The sequence below is a fragment of the Rhinoraja longicauda genome, chromosome 16 (assembly GCF_053455715.1).
Source record: "Rhinoraja longicauda isolate Sanriku21f chromosome 16, sRhiLon1.1, whole genome shotgun sequence".
In the NCBI taxonomy this organism is placed as follows: Eukaryota; Metazoa; Chordata; class Chondrichthyes; order Rajiformes; family Arhynchobatidae; genus Rhinoraja; species Rhinoraja longicauda.
The window spans coordinates 11,294,728-11,312,550 of record NC_135968.1 but is presented as its reverse complement, the minus strand read 5'-3'; the positions used below and the strand labels follow the sequence as shown (position 1 = coordinate 11,312,550).

Sequence of the window (17,823 nt, the reverse complement as noted above, 5' to 3'; positions counted from 1 at the left end):
ATCATTAAGAGCTCTATCCAGCTCTCTTGAAAGCATCCAGGGAATTGGTCTCCACTGCCTTCCGTGCCGACTAGCAATCCCCACACACTAACGCTACCCGACACACACTAGGGACAATTTACAATTATTCCACGCCAATCACCCTACAAAACTGTGCGTCTTTGGAGCGTGGGAGGAAACAGTAGCACCCGGAGAAAACCCAAGCAGGTGACGGGGAGAATGTACAAACTCCGTACAGACAAGCACCTGTAGTCAGGATCGAACCCGATTCTCTAGCGCTGTAATGGTGAATACAACATGGCGGAATCTATATCAACATCTCCCTCGTGAATATTGTTCAACATCGCCACGTTCTCAAATCATGACTGAATATCTATATACTAAAACTCTCGTTTGTTTGTTTGTTTGTTTGTTCCTGACCTGCAGCCAAAACGGTACACGATAGCGCGACAATTTTAGGCCCAACTTACTCACCGTCGTCCCTTTGGTGCTGATGGAAGAAGTTTCATTGAAATCGGTGTTATATTTTTAAAGTTATTCACATTTTAAAGTTTAAATCTATCTCCTAGGGAGGGATGGGGGTGGAGGGGGAGGGAGGGAGGAGGATAAGGGGGGTTGAGTGGGATGGAGTGGGGGGGAAGGGAAGGGGGGGAGGGAGAGGGGATGGGGATGGGGAGGGGGGGAGAAGAGGGTGCTGCACCAATGCAGGAGAGGTTTGGGCCCAACGGGTCCACTTGGTCTAGTCTCCATTAAATCTCTCAATCTCCTCCAGTCTCTCTACGTCATTTACATCCCCATTAGAATTCTGGAGAATCTCCTCTGCAGCAAATTCCGTTCAGTGCAGTTTCGCTTGTGGTCAGGTGTATCGAGGTACAGTGAAAAAACTTCTTTTTAGAAGCTTCTGATTAGTACCTAATCAGAATTAGTACCTAATTAGTACCTAATTAGTACCTAATCATTATCTAATCAGAATTAGTACCTAATCAGTACCTAATCAGAATCAGAATGTAATCAAAAAGCTTCTGATTAGTACCTAATCAGATGTACAGCACTTTGGTCAACGTGGGTTGTTTTTAAATGTGCTATACAAATAAAATTGACTTGACTTGACTTGACTTGTTGCTATCCACACAATTCAAAGTCTTCTTAACTTTGAATAACGTGTTTTAAATATCACATCTATTATCTAAGTATCTCAAGGGTCTGAAGAAGGGTCTTGACCCAGAAATGTCACCTCTCCATGTTCTCCAGGGATGCTGCCCGACCTGCTGAATTGCTCCAACACTTTGTGCTCTTTTTTGTATTAGCCAGCATCTGCAGTTCTTCGTTTCTATATTTGAAATAACATTTATGTTCACCAGAGCAGTTTGTTCCCCTGTCTGAGTGTTAACTCTCACATACTCACGTTATCGGAGTAGAATTAGGCCATTCGGCCCATCGAGTCCACTCCGCCATTCAATCATGGCTGATCTCTGCCTCCTAATCCCATTTTCCTGCCTTCTCCCCATAACCCTTGACTCCCATTCTAATCAAGAATTTGCCTCTCTCTGCCTTAAAAATATCCACTGACTTGGCCTCCACAGCCCTCTGTGGCATTAAGTTCCACACATTAACTGCCCTCTGACTAAAGAGGTTCCTCCTCACCTCCTTTCCAAAAGAGCGCCCTTTAATTCTGAGGCTACGACCTCTGGTCCTCGACTCTCCTACTAGTGGGAACATTCTTTCCACACCCACTCTATCTGTGCCTTTCATTGTTCTGGACGTTTCAATGAGGTCCCCCCTCAACCTTCTAAACTCCAGCGAGTACAGGCCCAGTGCTGTCAAACGCTCATCATGTGCTAACCCACTCATTCCTGGAATCATTCTTGTAAGCCTCCTCTGGACCATCTTCGGAGCCAACACACCCTCGCTCAGACATGGGGCCAAATTTGCTCGCAGTACTCCAAATGTGGCCTGACCAGCGCCTTATAGAGTCTTGGTGCAACTCTGTTTTTGTGTTCCAGTCCTCTTGATATAAGTGCTGGCAGATGGCGGCACACCGCTCTCCGCAGCACGACCCCTCCCTCGGCTGCTTTTCCACATCCACTATCTATACCTCTCCGAGCCCGTCTGTTTACTCACTGTCGGTGGCTGTTCTTGGTGCCCTGCAACAGTTCCAGAGCCTGCCGTTTTGCCAGGGAGTTGGAGGTGCCGTTCAGCATCTGCTTCAGTTCGTTGCTGTTGGCGGAGTGCGAGGGGCTTCTCGGCATGCCCACTTCCACAAAGGCATCGTTGGAACCTGCAAAACCGGCACGGTGAGAAGCCAAAGTTTAGTTTAGTTTAGTTTAATTTTGAGATACGGCCACAGAAACAGGCCCCTTGGGCTCGCCGATCCCCGGACACTTGCACTATCCTGCACGCACTGCGGACAATCTTACAATTTTACTGAGCTAATAAACCTACAAACCTGTACGTCTTTGGAATGTGGGAGGAAATCGGAGCACCCGGGGAAAACCCACGCTGGCCACGGACAGAACGCACAAACTCCATACAGACAGCACCCGTGGTGAGGATCGAACCTGGGTCTCTAGCGCTGTACGGCAGCAACTCTATCACTGCGCCACCGTGCTTAATGGCAGATAAGATGCCGCAGGAATAGGTCTTGTATACACTGGAATTTAGAAGGATGAGAGGAGATCTTATCGAAACGTATAAGATTATGAAGGGGTTGGACACGTTAGAGGCAGGAAACATGTTCCCAATGTTGGGGGAGTCCAGAACCAGGGGCCACAGTTTAAGAATAAGGGGTAGGCCATTTAGAACTGAGATGAGGAAAAACTTTTTCAATCAGAGAGTTGTGAATGTGTGGAATTCTCTGCCTCAGAAGGCAGTGGAGGCCAATTCTCTGAATGCATTTAAGAGAGAGCTGGATAGAGCTCTTAAGGATAGGGGAGTCAGGGGGTATGGGGAGAAGGCAGGAACAGGGTACTGATTGAGAATGATCAGCCATGATCACATTGAATGGCGGTGCTGGCTCGAAGGGCTGAATGGCCTCCTCCTGCACCTATTGTCTATTGTCTATTGTCTCCCTGCTCCTCCTTCGTGAAGATAATGACAAACCTGATCTCGACCTCATGCTCATCTTCCCACGTGCCTCGTCTCCCAACGGGCCAAGACTTGTACTCTTGCAACAAAGGGTCCTCTTATTCTGAGGCTGTGACCTCTGGTCCTAGACTCTCCCACCAGTGGAAACATTCCCTCCACATCCACTCGATCCAAGCCTTTCACTATTCAGTGAGTTTCAATGACGTTCTCTCCCATCCTTCTAAGCTCCAGTGAGTAGTGGCCCAGCACCGGCAAACGCTCATCATGTGTTAACCCACTCATTGCTGGGATTGTTCTCGTAAACCTCCTCTGGACCCTCTCCAGCGCCAGCACATCCTTCCTCAGATATGGGGCCCAGAATTGCTCACAGGACCAGGGAACGCGAACTAATTCCGAGCAATGTTTCAGGGCTTTGGGAAAGTGACAATGATACAGAGTTTGTGCACAAATTCAGCAGGTATTATGTTAGAAATTGCCGGTGGATCCGTGAGTAACTGCAGGGCATTTCCTCAGAGAACTGCCGGCAATGCCTTAGACAAACACGGGATTAAAGACGCACAAGCAAATGTTTAGAGAAACATAGGCAAATCGTCGGTAAACCACTAGTAATTCCTAGGAGAAATGTTGTCAAGCTAGCAAGGGTGCAGAGAAGATTGATGAGGATGTTGCCAGAACTCAACGAGCTGAGCTTTAGGGAGAGGTTGATTAGGCGAGGACTCTATTCCTTGAAGCACGGAAGGATGAGGGGTGATCTTATAGTGGTGTGCAAGATAATGAGAGGAATAGATCGGGTAGACGCACAGAGTCTCTTGCCCAGAGTAGCAGAATCGACAACCAGAGGACATGGGTTTAAAGTGAGGGGATAAAGATTTATTAGGAACCTGAGGGATAACTTTTTAACACAAAGGGTGGTGGGTGTTTGGAGTGAGCTGCTGGGGGGGGGGGGGGGTAGTTGAGACAGATACTATCACAACATTTAAGAGACATTTAGACAGGTAGACATGGACAGGATAGGTTTGGAGGGATATGAGCCAAACGCAGGCAAGTGGGATTACTATAGATAATAGACAATAGACAATAGGTGCAGGAGGAGGCCATTCGGCCCTTCGAGCCAGCACCAGATGGGACAGCTTGGCCGGTTTGAGCAAATTGGGCCGAAGAGGCTGTTTCCACGCTCTAAGACTCTATGGCCATAAATGTAGGCAATTGTTTGGAAAATCCCAAGGAAATCCTCAGAGAAACATTAGCCCGTAGAAAGGAAAATTCCAGCTAGCAGGCATGGATATGTCAAAACATTCCTGATCTCTGCCCCTGCATACAGCAGCAGGGAACGAACTGGAGGTGGGATAGACAATAGACAATAGACAATAGGTGCAGGAGGAGGCTATTCGGCCCTTCGAGCCAGCACTGCCATTCAATGTGATTAAGGCTGATCATTCTCAATCAGTACCCCGTTCCTGCCTTCTCCCCATACCCGCTGACTCCGCTATCCTTAAGAGCTCTATCCAACTCTCTCTTGAATGCATTCAGAGAATTGGCCTCCACTGCCTTCTGAGGCAGAGAATTCCATAGATTCACAATTCTCTGACTGAAAAAGTTTTTCCTCATCTCAGTTCTAAATGGCCTACCCCTTATTCTTAAACTGTGGCCCCTTGTTCTGGACTCCCCCAGCATTGGGAACATGTTTCCTGCCTCTAACGTGTCCAACCCCTTAATAATCTTATACGTTTCGATAAGATCTCCTCTCATCCTTCTAAATTCCAGTGTATACAAGCCTAGTCGCTCCAGTCTTTCAACATATGAAAGTCCCCCCGTTCCGGGAATTAATCTAGTAAACCTACGCTGCACGCCCTCAATAGCAAGAATATCCTTCCTCAAATTTGGAGACCAAAACTGCACACAGTACTCCAGGTGCGGTCTCACTAGGGCCCTGTACAACTGCAGAAGGACCTCTTTGCTCCTATACTCAACTCCTCTTGTTATGAAACACATTTTACATCCTGCTCTGCCCCTGGACTCGACACTTCATGCCTGGCCCCTCAGCTCTGTGCCTGCTGTCGCTAACACCCCTGAAGCTAGAGCGTGGATTTGAACAGAGTCCACGATATTAGGACAATTAAAAGCCGAGGCCAGGTGTAAAATCCTAACATATTTTTTTAATGAATTCACATAAATTGAATAGGATCGCAAATTAAATTAGCATTTCAATTTTATTAATAATTTTAATTATTTAAATGCTCTTCGACTGGGGCGGCGCGGTGGCGCAGCGGTAGAGTTGCTGCCTTAAAGTGCCAGAGACCCGGGTTCGATCCTGACTATGGATGCTTGTCTGTACAGAGTTTGTATGTTCTCCACATGACCAGTGTTGGATTTCTCCGGGTGCTCCGAATTCTTCCCACTCTCCAAAGACATACAGGTTTGTAGGTTAATTGGCTTGGTAGAAATGTAAATTGTCCCTAGTGTGTGTAGGATAGTACCACTGGGGAAAAGGCAGGCACAGGTTACTGATTATAGATGATCAGCCATGATCACAATGAATGGCGGTGCTGACTCGAAAGGCCAAATGGACTCATCCTGCACCTATTTTCTATGTTTCTGTTTCTAACGTCTTACCTTCAATAACTTGCCTTCAATGTCTTGCCTTGTCTTGCCAAAAATGCTTTGTCATGCCTTACCTTCAATGCCTTGCGTTCAAAGCCTTGCCATCAATGCCATTAAAGCCTTGCCTTCAATGCCTAGCCTCTAATGCCTTGCCTCCAATGCCTTGCCTCCAATGCCTTGCCTCCAATGCCTAGCCTTCAACGCCTTGTGTTCAGTGCCTTGCCTTCAATGCCTAGCATCCAATGCCTTGCCTCCAATGCCTTGCCTCCAATGCCTTGCCTCCAATGCCTTGCCTCCAATGCCTTGCCTCCAATGCCTTGCCTCCAATGCCTTGCCTCCAATGCCTTGCCTCCAATGCCTTGCCTCCAATGCCTTGCCTCCAATGCCTTGCCTTCAATGCCTTGCCTCCAATGCCTTGCCTCCAATGCCTTGCCATCATCTGCATCCCTCCATTTCCTGCATATCCATGTGCCTCTTAAACATCACAATCATATCTGCCTTCACCACAACCCCCTAGCAGCATGTTCCAGGTACTCACTACTCTATGTGTAAAATAACTACACATCTCTTTTAAACTTTGCCCTTCTCACCCCCGTAAGAGATGTGCCCCCCAGTGTTGGACACTTTCACCCTGGGATAAAAGCACCACCCTATCTATGACTCTCATAATTTTATATATTTATCTGGTCTCCCCTCAACCTCAACCTCCGGCTTTCCAGAAACACAACAATCCAAGTCTGTCCAACCTCTCCATGTAGCTAATACCCCCGAATCCAGGCAGCATTCTGGTAAACCTCTTCTGTACCCTCTCCAAAGCTGCCACATCCTTCCTGCAATGGAGACAGGAACTGCGCACAATACTCCGAAAGCAGCCTAACTAATCAAAGTCTTGTAGAGTTTATTGTCTGATTTGCATGACTTGCCAGCAGCAAGCCAAATGTCTTTGAGGCAACTCCAAACTTGTAGCAGTAATTGAACACAGATTTACTACCAACCAATCCAAACCACAAAGAGGTAAATAAATGTGCAGGAAGGAACTGCAGATGCCAGTTTAAACCGAAGATAGACACAAAATACTGGAGTAACTCAGCGAGACAGGCAGCATCTCTGGAGAGAAGGAATGGGTGTGAAGGGACTGCAGATACTGGTTCAAACAGAAGATAGACACAAAATGCAGGAGTAATTCATCAGGACAAGCAGCATCTCTGGGTGACGTTTCGGGTCGAGACCAGGGCCGTTTTTACAGCGTTATGGGCCCCCGGGCAAAGCAATGTACTGGGGCCCCTACCGTTACTCTCCCCCACCCCCCTTTCCCTACCAGCCCCCCCCCTGTCGTGCCGGCGAAAAGCACTTACCGAAAAGCACTTAGCGATGGACTTAGGGTGCTACATTGTTGCGGAAAGCACTTACAGATCGCTGTGAGAAGCACTTAGTGACCGAAAATGTTGCGAAAAAAGCACTTATTGAACCTACATTTTTAAAGTAGTATTTATTTATTTATTGCAAGTCACTTAACATACACAGATCAGCTTGGGGCCCCTATGCTCGTGGGCCCCCGGGCAAGTGCCCATCAGGCCCAAGCGTTAAGACGGCCCTGGTCGAGACCCTTCTTCAGATTTTGGAATTATCCAGCATTTTGTGTCTATCTAAGAGATAAATAAACCCTGAAACATTAAATTTAGTCCCAATTAGTGGCAAACCTCACACAATTTAACACATTTTGCCATGGTACTGTAAGCTTGCAAAGGTACTGTAAGCTTGGGTTGAGTAAAACTCTTGATGCCCTACAATAACAAAGCTCACACTTATTTCAACTACGCCCAGTGCAACGCTCCCTTTCCTTCACAGCTCCCCAGTACATTGGGCTACAACTTAGCCCCAATCAATGGTAAAATTTGCACCATCCCCACAGAAGCAAATTGGAGGAACAGCACCTCATATTTCGTTTGGGTAGCTTACACCCCAGCGGTATGAACATTGTCCTCTAACTTCAAATAGCCCTTGATTTCCCTCACTCTCCGTCCCCTCCTCCTTCCCAGTTCTCCTCCCTGTCTTACTGTCTCCGACTACATTTTACCTCTGTCCCGCCCACTCCCCTGACATCAGTCTGAAGAAGGGTCTCGACCCGAAACATCACCCATTCCTTCTCTCCAGAGATGCTGCCTGTCCCACTGAGTTACTCCAGCATTTTGTGTCTACCTTCGATTCAAACCAGCATCTGCACTTCTTTCCTATACACAGAAACAAAATGGAAACAGTGTAAACCTATACAATGTGTAAAGTTCATCAAAGAACACTGGACCGATTTAAAAGAGCACCAGGACATCATGGCTCCACTGGATACACACTAGTTGTAAGGTCACAAGGTCATATGGAATAGGAATAGAATTAGGCCATTCGGCCCATCAAATTTACTCTGCCATTCAATCACGGCTGATCTATCTCCCCCTCCTAACCTCACTCTCCTGCCTTCTCCCCGTAACCTCTGACACCCACGCGGTCACGGGGAGAACATGCAAACTCCGTACAGACAGCACCCGTAGTCATGATCGAACGGGGTTCTCTGACGCTGTAAGGCACCAACTCTACCGTGGCACCACCGTGCAGCCCTATACAATGCCTCCCCTGTATATTGGGCTACAAATGTAGCCGTAATTTTTGGCACAATCCCCACAGAAGGAAAATGGAAAAGGTGGGAATTTATTGAAAGTGTACATTTTGTCAAAGAAGCACCGGACTGATTTGAACGAGCACCAGGACATCATGGCCCCACTGGACACACACTAGTTCTCAGTAAACCCACTAGCTCTACGAGTGGCTTACCTTCCGTTGAGTTGGACTTGCTGGACAGCTGCTCTTGGGCATTCATCGAACTCTCTCGAGGCACATCCGAGTGGTTATTACTCAACACTTTATCAGCTAGACACGGCGTTGAAATTCTGGTGTAAATAGCACTGGATTGCTGTGAAAACAAAATGTGTTAAATCCTCGATCAGTTATTCGCATCAGGTGGCAAGAATACTGCAGAAATCTTCCTATGCAAGGTGGGTCGAGCTTGATATGTATCAGGGCTAATTCAGTGCAGACGACCAGTAGTGTTCCAGATGTACAACTGTTTGTGTGTTAAAAATATTTTGCCTCTAAGTCACTTCAAAAGATCATAAGATGATAAGTGATAGGAGCAGAATTAGGCCATTCGGCCCATCAAGTCTACTCCGCCATTCAATCATGGCTGATCTATCTCTCCCTCCTAACCCCACTCTCCTGCCTTCTCCCCGTAACCTCTGACACCCGTACTAATCAAGAATCTATCGAACTCTGCCTTAAATATATCCACTGACTTGGCCTCCACAGCCTTCTGTGGCAAAGAATTCCACAGATTCGCTACCCTCTGACAAAAGAAATTTCTCCTCATCTCCTTCCTAAAAGAACGTCCTTTAATTCTGAGGCTATGACTCTCTAGTCCCAGACTCTCCCACTAGTGGAAACATCCTCTCCACATCCACTCTATCCAAGCCTTTCACTATTCTGTACGTTTCAATGAGGTCCCCCCTCATTCTTCTAAACTTCAGCGAGTGCAGGCCCAGTGCCGACAACCGCTCATCATATGAAAGAAGCTGTGGTGATGGAACGCAACGTAGTGGAGCAGCTAATTAAGCTGAAGGAACACAGCTCCAGTACACTGGGTGCAGTTCTGATCTCTGGTGCTGGTCTGTGCGAAGATCACCTATTCTCTGGGTGCTCTTGGGATGGTTTTATCGGGACACATCACAGCATGGTTTGGAAACAGCTCCATCCAAGACCACAAGAAAAATTGCAGAGAATTGTGGACACAGCCCAGACCATCACACAAACTCATCTCCCTTCCATTGGCTCTACTTAGACTTCAAGCTGCCTCGGCAAAGCCACCAGTATAATCAAGGTCCAGTTTCACTGCCTCTTCTCTCCTCTCCCATCAGGCAAGAGGTACAAAAGTGCAAGAACGCACACCTCCAAATTCATGGACAGTTTCTTCCCAGCTGTTATCATTTTAGTTTAGTTTAGTTTAGAGATACAGCTCGGAAACAGGCCCTTCGGCCCACCGAGTCGGCACCGACCAGTCATCTCCGGTCATTAACACCACCATACACACACACACGTGTGGCATGTTGGCGCAGCGGTAGAGCTACTGTCTTACAGCGCCAGAGACCTGAGTTCGATCCTGACTTGTAAGTACGCGAGTTTATATGTTCTACCCGTGACCTGCGTGGGTTTGCTCCGAGATCTTCGGTTTCCTCCCACACTCCAAAGATGAACAGGTTCGTTGGTTAATTGCCTTGGTGTAATTGTAAAAATTGTCCCTAGTGTGTGTAGGACAGCGTTAGTGTGCGGGGATCGCTGGTCAGTGCGGACTCGGTGGGCCGAAGGGCCTGTTTCGCGCTGTATCACTAAACTAAACTAAATTAGGGACAATTTTACATCCATATCATGCAAATTAACCTACAAACCTGTATGAGTAGTAGCTCTACTCAATAACCTAAAGTCTGTAGCCTCTTTTTGCTCTGGTTTATTTCATTCACATGTTTAAACTATAATGTTTTATTCTTAATGTTTTAATGTTTTATGCTTCATTCTTAATTGTTTACTGTATGTTCGTGTTATTACTTGCGAGCGGAGCACCAAGGCACATTCCTTGTATGTGTACATAATTGGCCAATAAACTTATTCAATTCAATTCAATTCAATTCAAACCTGTACGTCTTTGGAGTGTGGGAGGAAACCGAAGATCTCGGGAGAAAACCCACGCGGTCACGGGGAGAACGTACAAAACTCCGTACAGACGGCGCCCGTAGTCAGGACCAAACCCGGGTCTCTGGCGCTGTAAGGCAGTAGCTCTACCGCTACGCCACCGTGCTGCCCGTTCTTTGACTAGAACAATTATCCGGGCATTGTTGTATTGGTACTTGTGGGAGATTGTTGTACCCCAATTATAGACAATAGCCAATAGACAATAGGTGCAGGAGGAGGCCATTCGGCCCTTTGAGCCAGCACCGCCATTCAATGTGATCATGGCTGATCATTCTCAATCAGTACCCCGTTCCTGCCTTCTCCCCATACCCCCTGACTCCGCTATCCTTAAGAGCTCTATCCAGCTCTATTATTGCCATGTCCTGCATTCCAAGAGTGTCTTTTCCATGAAGTACTTCACTGGCTGTAAAGCTCTGCAGGAGTTTGCATTAGGGGAGGATCGATGTCTGTCCTTTTCCTTTACACCTCTGAGCGTGGAATGGCTAAAAGTCAAATTGCCATGTTAAAACCCCTTCACCTTCATGGTCAAGAAATGTTTACTGAACATGGAACAGTAGGGAGCACAAGAACAGGAGCTTTGACCCACAATGTCCGCACCAAACACAAGGCCAAGTTAAGCTCATCTCTGCCTTCATGTGATCCATATAAACTGAAATAAAATCTTGGCTTGAAACCAATTTCCTCAAACTAAACTGTGACAAATCCGAAATCATCATCATTGGACCAAAAACGCTCACCAAATCCACCCACAACTTCACCCTCAACACCGACGGTTTCTCAGTATCCACCTCCCCTCACATCCGGAATCTTGGCATCATCTTTGATCAAACCCTCTCCTTCGACAAACACACTAAACACATCACCAAGACAGCCTTCTTCCACCTCAAAAACATCACCCGTCTCCGTCCATCCCTCTCCTCCACAACTGCAGAAACCCTCATCCACGCCTTCATCACCTCTCGTCTGGACTACCGCAACAGCCTCCTCTATGGCGCACCCTCAAAAATCATCAATAAACTCCAACACATCCAGAACTCCGCTGCCCGTCTACTCACCCACTCCCCGACCCGTGACCACATCACCCCCGTCCTTTACAAGCTCCACTGGCTCCCCATCCCCCAGAGAATCCAGTACAAAATCCTCCTCATGACCTACAAAGCCCTCCATAACCTGGCCCCATCCTACCTGACCGACCTCCTCCACAGACACACTCCCACCTGCACCCTCCGCTCTGCTGCTGCCAATCTCCTATCCACCCACATCCGGACCAAACTCAGATCCTGGGGGGACAGGGCTTTCTCCATCGCTGCTCCCACCCTCTGGAACTCACTACCTCAAACCATCAGAGACTCCTCCTCACTCACCACATTCAAAACATCACTGAAGACTCACCTGTTCAGCACTGCCTTCAACCACTGAAGACTCACCTGTTCAGCACTGCCTTCAACCACTCACCGTCGCTTCTCCTTATCCTTCCTTTTCTGTTCGTTTATTTATTTATTTTTATGTTTTACTTACTCTGTAAAGCGTCTTTGAGTTTCCAGAAAAGCGCTATACAAATGAAATGTGTTATTATTATTATTATTATTATTATATCCCTCCACTCCCTACATATACGTGAAAGGAAAGTTGATTTCATGCTGATGTGAAGTCTGACCTTCCCCCACCTGGATTCATCTATCACTTATCACCCATCAATAGGCCATTTAGGACTGAGATGAGGAAAAGGTTTTTCACCCAGAGAGTTGTGAATCTGTGGAATTCTCTGCCACAGAAGGCAGAGGAGGCCAGTTCACTGGATGTTTTCAAGAGAGAGTCAGGTTTAGCTCTTAGGGCTAACGGAATCAAGGGATACTGGGAAAAAGCAGGAACTTTTTCTGGGTACAGATTTTGGATGATCAGCCATGATCATATTGAATGGCGGTGCTGGCTCGAAAGACCGAATGGCCTACTCCTGCACCTATTTTCTATATTTTCTATGTTTTCGATGCCCCTTCCCCTCACCATTCTCTCTGCCATCTTTCACTCCTTCTGCTACATCAGTTCAAAGAAAGCTCACGACCTGTAACGTGGTCAACGTCTCTCCGCACGATAGCGCAGCGGTAGAGTTGCTGCCTTACAGCGCCAGAGACCCGGGTTCAATCCCGACCACAGGTGCTGTCTGCGTGGAGTTTGTACGCTCTCCCCATGACTTGCATGGGTTTAACCCGGGTGCTCCAGTTTCCTCCCACACTCCAAAGACGTACAGGTTTGTAGGCTAATTGGCTTGGTAAAATTTCAAATTGTCCTTAGTGTGTGTAGAATAGTGCTGGGGGTCACTGGTCGGCTCGGAGGGCCGAATGGCCTGTTTCTCTAAAGTAAAGTAAACTAAACTAAAGATGACCTGCTGTGTTCCACTAGTTTTCTTGTTCTTTGTTCCAGCATCTGCAGTCACTAGGGTCTCTCACGTAAAGCTCGTAAGCCTCGTGCTGCGATCGCTGAAGTGGGAATGTGCTTATCAAAACGTATAAGATTATTAAGGGGTTGGACACGTTAGAGGCAGGAAACATGTTCCCAATGTTGGGGGAGTCCAGAACAAGGGGGCCACAGTTTAAGAATAAGGGGTAGGCCATTTAGAACTGAGATGAGGAAAAACTTTTTCAGTCAGAGAGTTGTGAATCTGTGGAATTCTCTGCCTCAGAAGGCAGTGGAGGCCAATTCTCTGATTGCATTCAAGAGAGAGCTGGATAGAGCTCTTAAGGATAGCGGAGTCAGGGGGTACGGGGAGAAGGCAGGAACGGGGTACTGATTGAGAATGATCAGCCATGATCACATTGAATGGCGGTGCTGGCTCGAAGGGCCGAATGGCTTCCTCCTGCACCTATTGTCTATTGTCTATTATCACTTTTGATATCCTCTCTGCGACCACACAATCACAAGTTGCACGTTTATTAACTTTCCACGCCACAAAGTGAGCAGAGGTGTTTCACGGGTGCGTGCTCTTACCTTGACGTGGCCGTTGATGCAGGAGTTTGATGTCTTGTCGTTGTCTGGCGACAAGGCACTGATCTGAATGTCCATGGGTGCCAGACCAGGGGGAGGCGATGGCGGGGTCTGGCCGTACCCATGCAAGCCCGAGAGCAGAATGCTGGTCAAGGTGGCCTGCGTCGTTGGAGGGATCATGAGGGGAGACACCGTGGAGAAACCTGCGAAAGTGCAATGAATAACAGCAAACCTCAGCAACACTGCAAAGATGCCCCTTTCACTTGCTCACAAGGTTACAACTCAAAGGTGGCGGTGGATAGGATACTTCGTGCGCCTCTCCTTCACGAGCCATGACCGCAAGTCTGAAGAAGGGTCTCCACCCGAAACATCGCCCGTTCCTTCTCTCCAGAGATGCTGCCTGTCCTGCTGAGTCACTCCAACTTTTTATGTCCGTCTGCAACTGATGGAACTGGACTGTCCCCCGCCGATCGTTTACCACCCAAAGGATAATATTGAAGGGCGGCACGGTGGCCCGGCGGTAGAGTTGCTGCATTACAACGCCAGAGACCCGAGTTTATTGCTACATGTACCGAGGTACGGCCAGCCACTACGGGGTGCCATCTATGGGGTGTTTGTACGCTCTCCCCGTGAACCTGGGTGGGTTTTCTCCGGGTGCTCCGGTTTCCTCCCACACTCCAAAGACGTGCAGGTTTGTAGGCTAATTGGCTTGGTGTAATTTTAAATTGTCCCTAGTGTGTGTAGGACAAGGTTAGTGTGCGGGGGTGGGGTGATCACTGGTCGGCACGGACTCTGTAGGCCGAAGGGCCTGTTTCCGTGCTGTATTTCTAAGCTAAACTAAACTAAATTGAAAACTATGGCATGAAATTGGCAATGGTCAGTGCTGGACCAGAAGACTGGGAAGTTTGTAAGATCAAGCGGTAAAAGAATGAAAATCTTAAGAATTTTGAGAGAAAGCTTGCATGCAATGTAAAAACAAATAGTCAAAGTTTCTATGGATATATAAATAGGAAGAGGGTGTCTAAAGGCCCTGAAGGCACGATGCTGGTGAATTTATATCAGCAATTAAAGAAATGGTAGGCATGTCAAATAGATTCTTCACCATGGAAGACATTTTCAGTCAGAGAGTGGTGAAGGTGTGGAATTCTCTGCCTCAGAAGGCAGTGGAGGCCAGTTCATTGGATGCTTTCAAGAGAGAGCTGGATAGAGCTCTTGGGGATAGCGGAGTGAGGGGGTATGGGGAGAAGGCAGGAACGGGGTACTGATTGAGAGTGATCAGCCATGATCGCATTGAATGGCGTAGCTGGCTCGAAGGGCTGAATGGCCTACTCCTGCACCTATTGTCTATTGTCTATTGTCTATTGCTAATATCCATGATGGGCTAATTTCAAATAACATAGTCGGTAGAACTTACAAAAATCACAATTACAAAGATCAAAGTGTTGGAGAAACTCAGGGGTTAAAAGCCAATAATCACCAGTCCTGAGTTACTCCAGGACTTTCTGCCTTTTTTTTGGTAAACCAGCATCTGCAGTTCCTGGTATCTACAGGGTTATAAAGGAAATGGCTGCAGAGATAGCAGCCATTGAAGGTTGATGTTTCTCACAACTCACTTTCGGGGATGGTGCCAGAACATTGGAAAGCAGCCTTGTGTCACCCTGTTGTTCAAAAAAGGTGAAAGACAGAAGGCAGGGAACTACAAGCCAATTAGTTTAATGGCGATGTGTCGGAAAGGACCTCAGATGCCGGTTTAAACCGAAGTTAAACACAAAAAAGCTGGAGTAACTCAGCGGGACAGGCAGCAACTCTGGAGAGAAGGAATAGGTGATGTTTCGGGTCGAGACCCTTCTTCAGACAGAATTTTTTGTGTCTATCTTCAGTTTAATTGTTTCAAGGAACTGTAGATGCTGGTATATAAAAAGAAAGACAAAAGTGCTGGAGTAACTCAGTAGGCCAAGCAACATCTCCGAAGTTAGTTTGGTTTAGGTTAGATACAGTGCAAAAACAGGCCCTTCGGCCCACCGACTCCATGCCGACAACGCAATCCTTGCATCCTAACACTATCCTACACACACTCGGGACACTTTTTAATAATTTTATCAAGCCAATTAACCTACAAACTTGTACTTCTTTGGAATAGAAACATAGAAAATAGGTGCAGGAGGAGGCCATTTGGCCCTTCGAGCCAGTACCCGCCATTCATTGTGATCATGGCTGATCATCCACAATCAGTAACCTGTGCCTGCCTTCTCCCCATATCCCTTGATTCCACTAGCCCCGAGAGCTCTATCTAACTCTCTTTTAAATTCATCCAGTGAATTGCCTTCTGTGCAGAGAATTCCACAATTTAACAATTCTCTGGGTGAAAAAGTTCTTCTCACCTCAGTTTTAAATGGCCTCCCCTTTACTCTTGGACTGTGTCCCCTGGTTCTGGACTCCCCCCCAACATTGGGAACATTTTTCCCACATCTAGTTTGTCTAGTCTTTTTATGATTTTATACGTCTCTATAAGATCCTCTCTCATCCTTCTAAACTCCAGTGAATGCAAGCCTAGTCTTTCCAATCTTTCCTCATATGACAGTCCCTCCATCCCAGGGATTAACCTGGTGAACCTACGCTGCACTGCCTCAATAGCAGGAAGTCCTTCTCAAATCAGGGGACCAAAATTGCACACAATACTCCAGATGTGGTCTCACCAGGGCCCTATACAACTGCAGAAGGACTTGTTGCTCCTGTACTCAAACCCTTATGAAGGCCAACATGCCGCTATGAAGGCCAACATGCCGTTATGAAGGCCAATATGCCGTTAGCTTTGGAAGACTATCCTAATGTAGAACGAAACTGAAGATCTCAGAGAAAACCCATGGGGCAAGCGTACAAACTCTGTACAGACAGCACTCGTAGTCATGATCGAACCCGGATCATTGGCACTGTTAGGCAACGACTCTACTCTGTCGCTGCGCCACCGTGCTGCCCTTATCGGTATAGATTGGTGATGCACTTCGGAGCAGATCGCAGCTGGTTCTACCTCTCTCCTGCCAGCCCCTGCCTCCCTCCCCCTCCCACCCCACTGAGCTCTGTGTGCAGGTTATCTCCCCCTTACACTCTCAGCCATGATGCAGAGTCTCAGCCCAATATGTCCACCATCCCTCACCCTCCACAGACACCCTCTGAATTCCTTCCGCAGTTTATTTTTTGCTCCTTACGATGGTGCATATTTGAACCAGGTTACCTCTTAATCTTTTAAATCCCAAGGAATACAAACTATTCAGTCTCTCTTGATAGAACAACCTTTCATCCCAGGAATTAGCTTGGTGAATCTCCTTTGTACTGCCTCCATTGTCGTTATATATTTTCTTAGATAAGGGGAACAAAACTCTACAGAATATTTCAGGTGTGGCCTCACCGGCACCCTGTACAATTGCAATGCAACCTCCAGAGATGCTGCCTGACCTGGAGAGTTACTCCAGCACGTTGTGTCTTTTTTTGTCAACCAGCATCTGCGGTTCCTTGTTTCTACACAATACAACCACCCTATTTAGCTTAGTTTAGTTTAGAGATACAGCGCGGAAACAGGCCCTTCGGCCCACCGAGTCTGCAATCCCCGCCCATTAACACTATCCTACACACACTAGGGACAATTTACATTTATTAACCTGCAAACCTGTGCGTCTTTGGAGTGTGTGAGGAAGCCGAAGTTCTCGTAGAAAACGCACGCAGGTCACGGGGAGAACGTACAAACTTCGTACAGACAGCACCCGTAGTCAGGATCGAACCCGGGTCTCCGGCGCTGCAAGGCAGTAGCTTTACCGCTATGCCACCGTGCCGCCCTACGCTGTCAGTGTTGCCTTGCCCTAACTCTGTCACAGGCCAAGGCTCCTAAAACTAGACATCATCTGGGCATTGATATTAAATAAATCCACATTTAGATTCATGTTTTTGGACAACTTACAGCTAACACAGCTAACAGCTAACTGCCTTTTGCCTCAACCTTACAGTTTATATTTTAAAGTTAAACCCAGGGCACAATCCGTAATCTTTGCAGCCATATGGAGGTATTTAAGCTTTTATTACCACAGGCCTCGCTGTGAAATGGTAGTCCTTTTGACACCCGAGAGAAACGGATGGGTACAGCTCCGCAAGTGGAAATTGAACTGTTTTCCAAGCGTCATGTTTCATTTTCCAGAAATCCCACTGCACAGTTGTTGAACTTATGCCCTCAACTATGGCAGCACATTTTGGCAGTATATGATTTTTTTTTCTGCTGATTCAAAAAACCAGATCACTATCTCAGAAACTGGAGGTAGACACAAAATGCTGGAGTAACTCAGCGGGTCAGGCAGCATCTCGGGAGAGAAGGAATGGGTG

General features: G+C 47.2%; 1 protein-coding gene across 1 annotated transcript in view; it reads right to left on the bottom strand.

Annotated features, from left to right (window-relative positions):
• Positions 1–17,823, bottom strand: part of LOC144600811 (protein bicaudal C homolog 1-like) — a 153,401-nt gene that overhangs the window by 23,161 nt on the left and 112,417 nt on the right. Inside the window, exons 2-4 of the mRNA XM_078412702.1 lie at positions 13,459–13,658; positions 8,509–8,647; positions 2,122–2,278 (exon numbers count right to left, since the gene is read on the bottom strand). Coding sequence (XP_078268828.1) covers positions 2,122–2,278; positions 8,509–8,647; positions 13,459–13,658 — 496 coding nt within the window. The remainder of the gene's footprint in view (positions 1–2,121; positions 2,279–8,508; positions 8,648–13,458; positions 13,659–17,823) is intronic.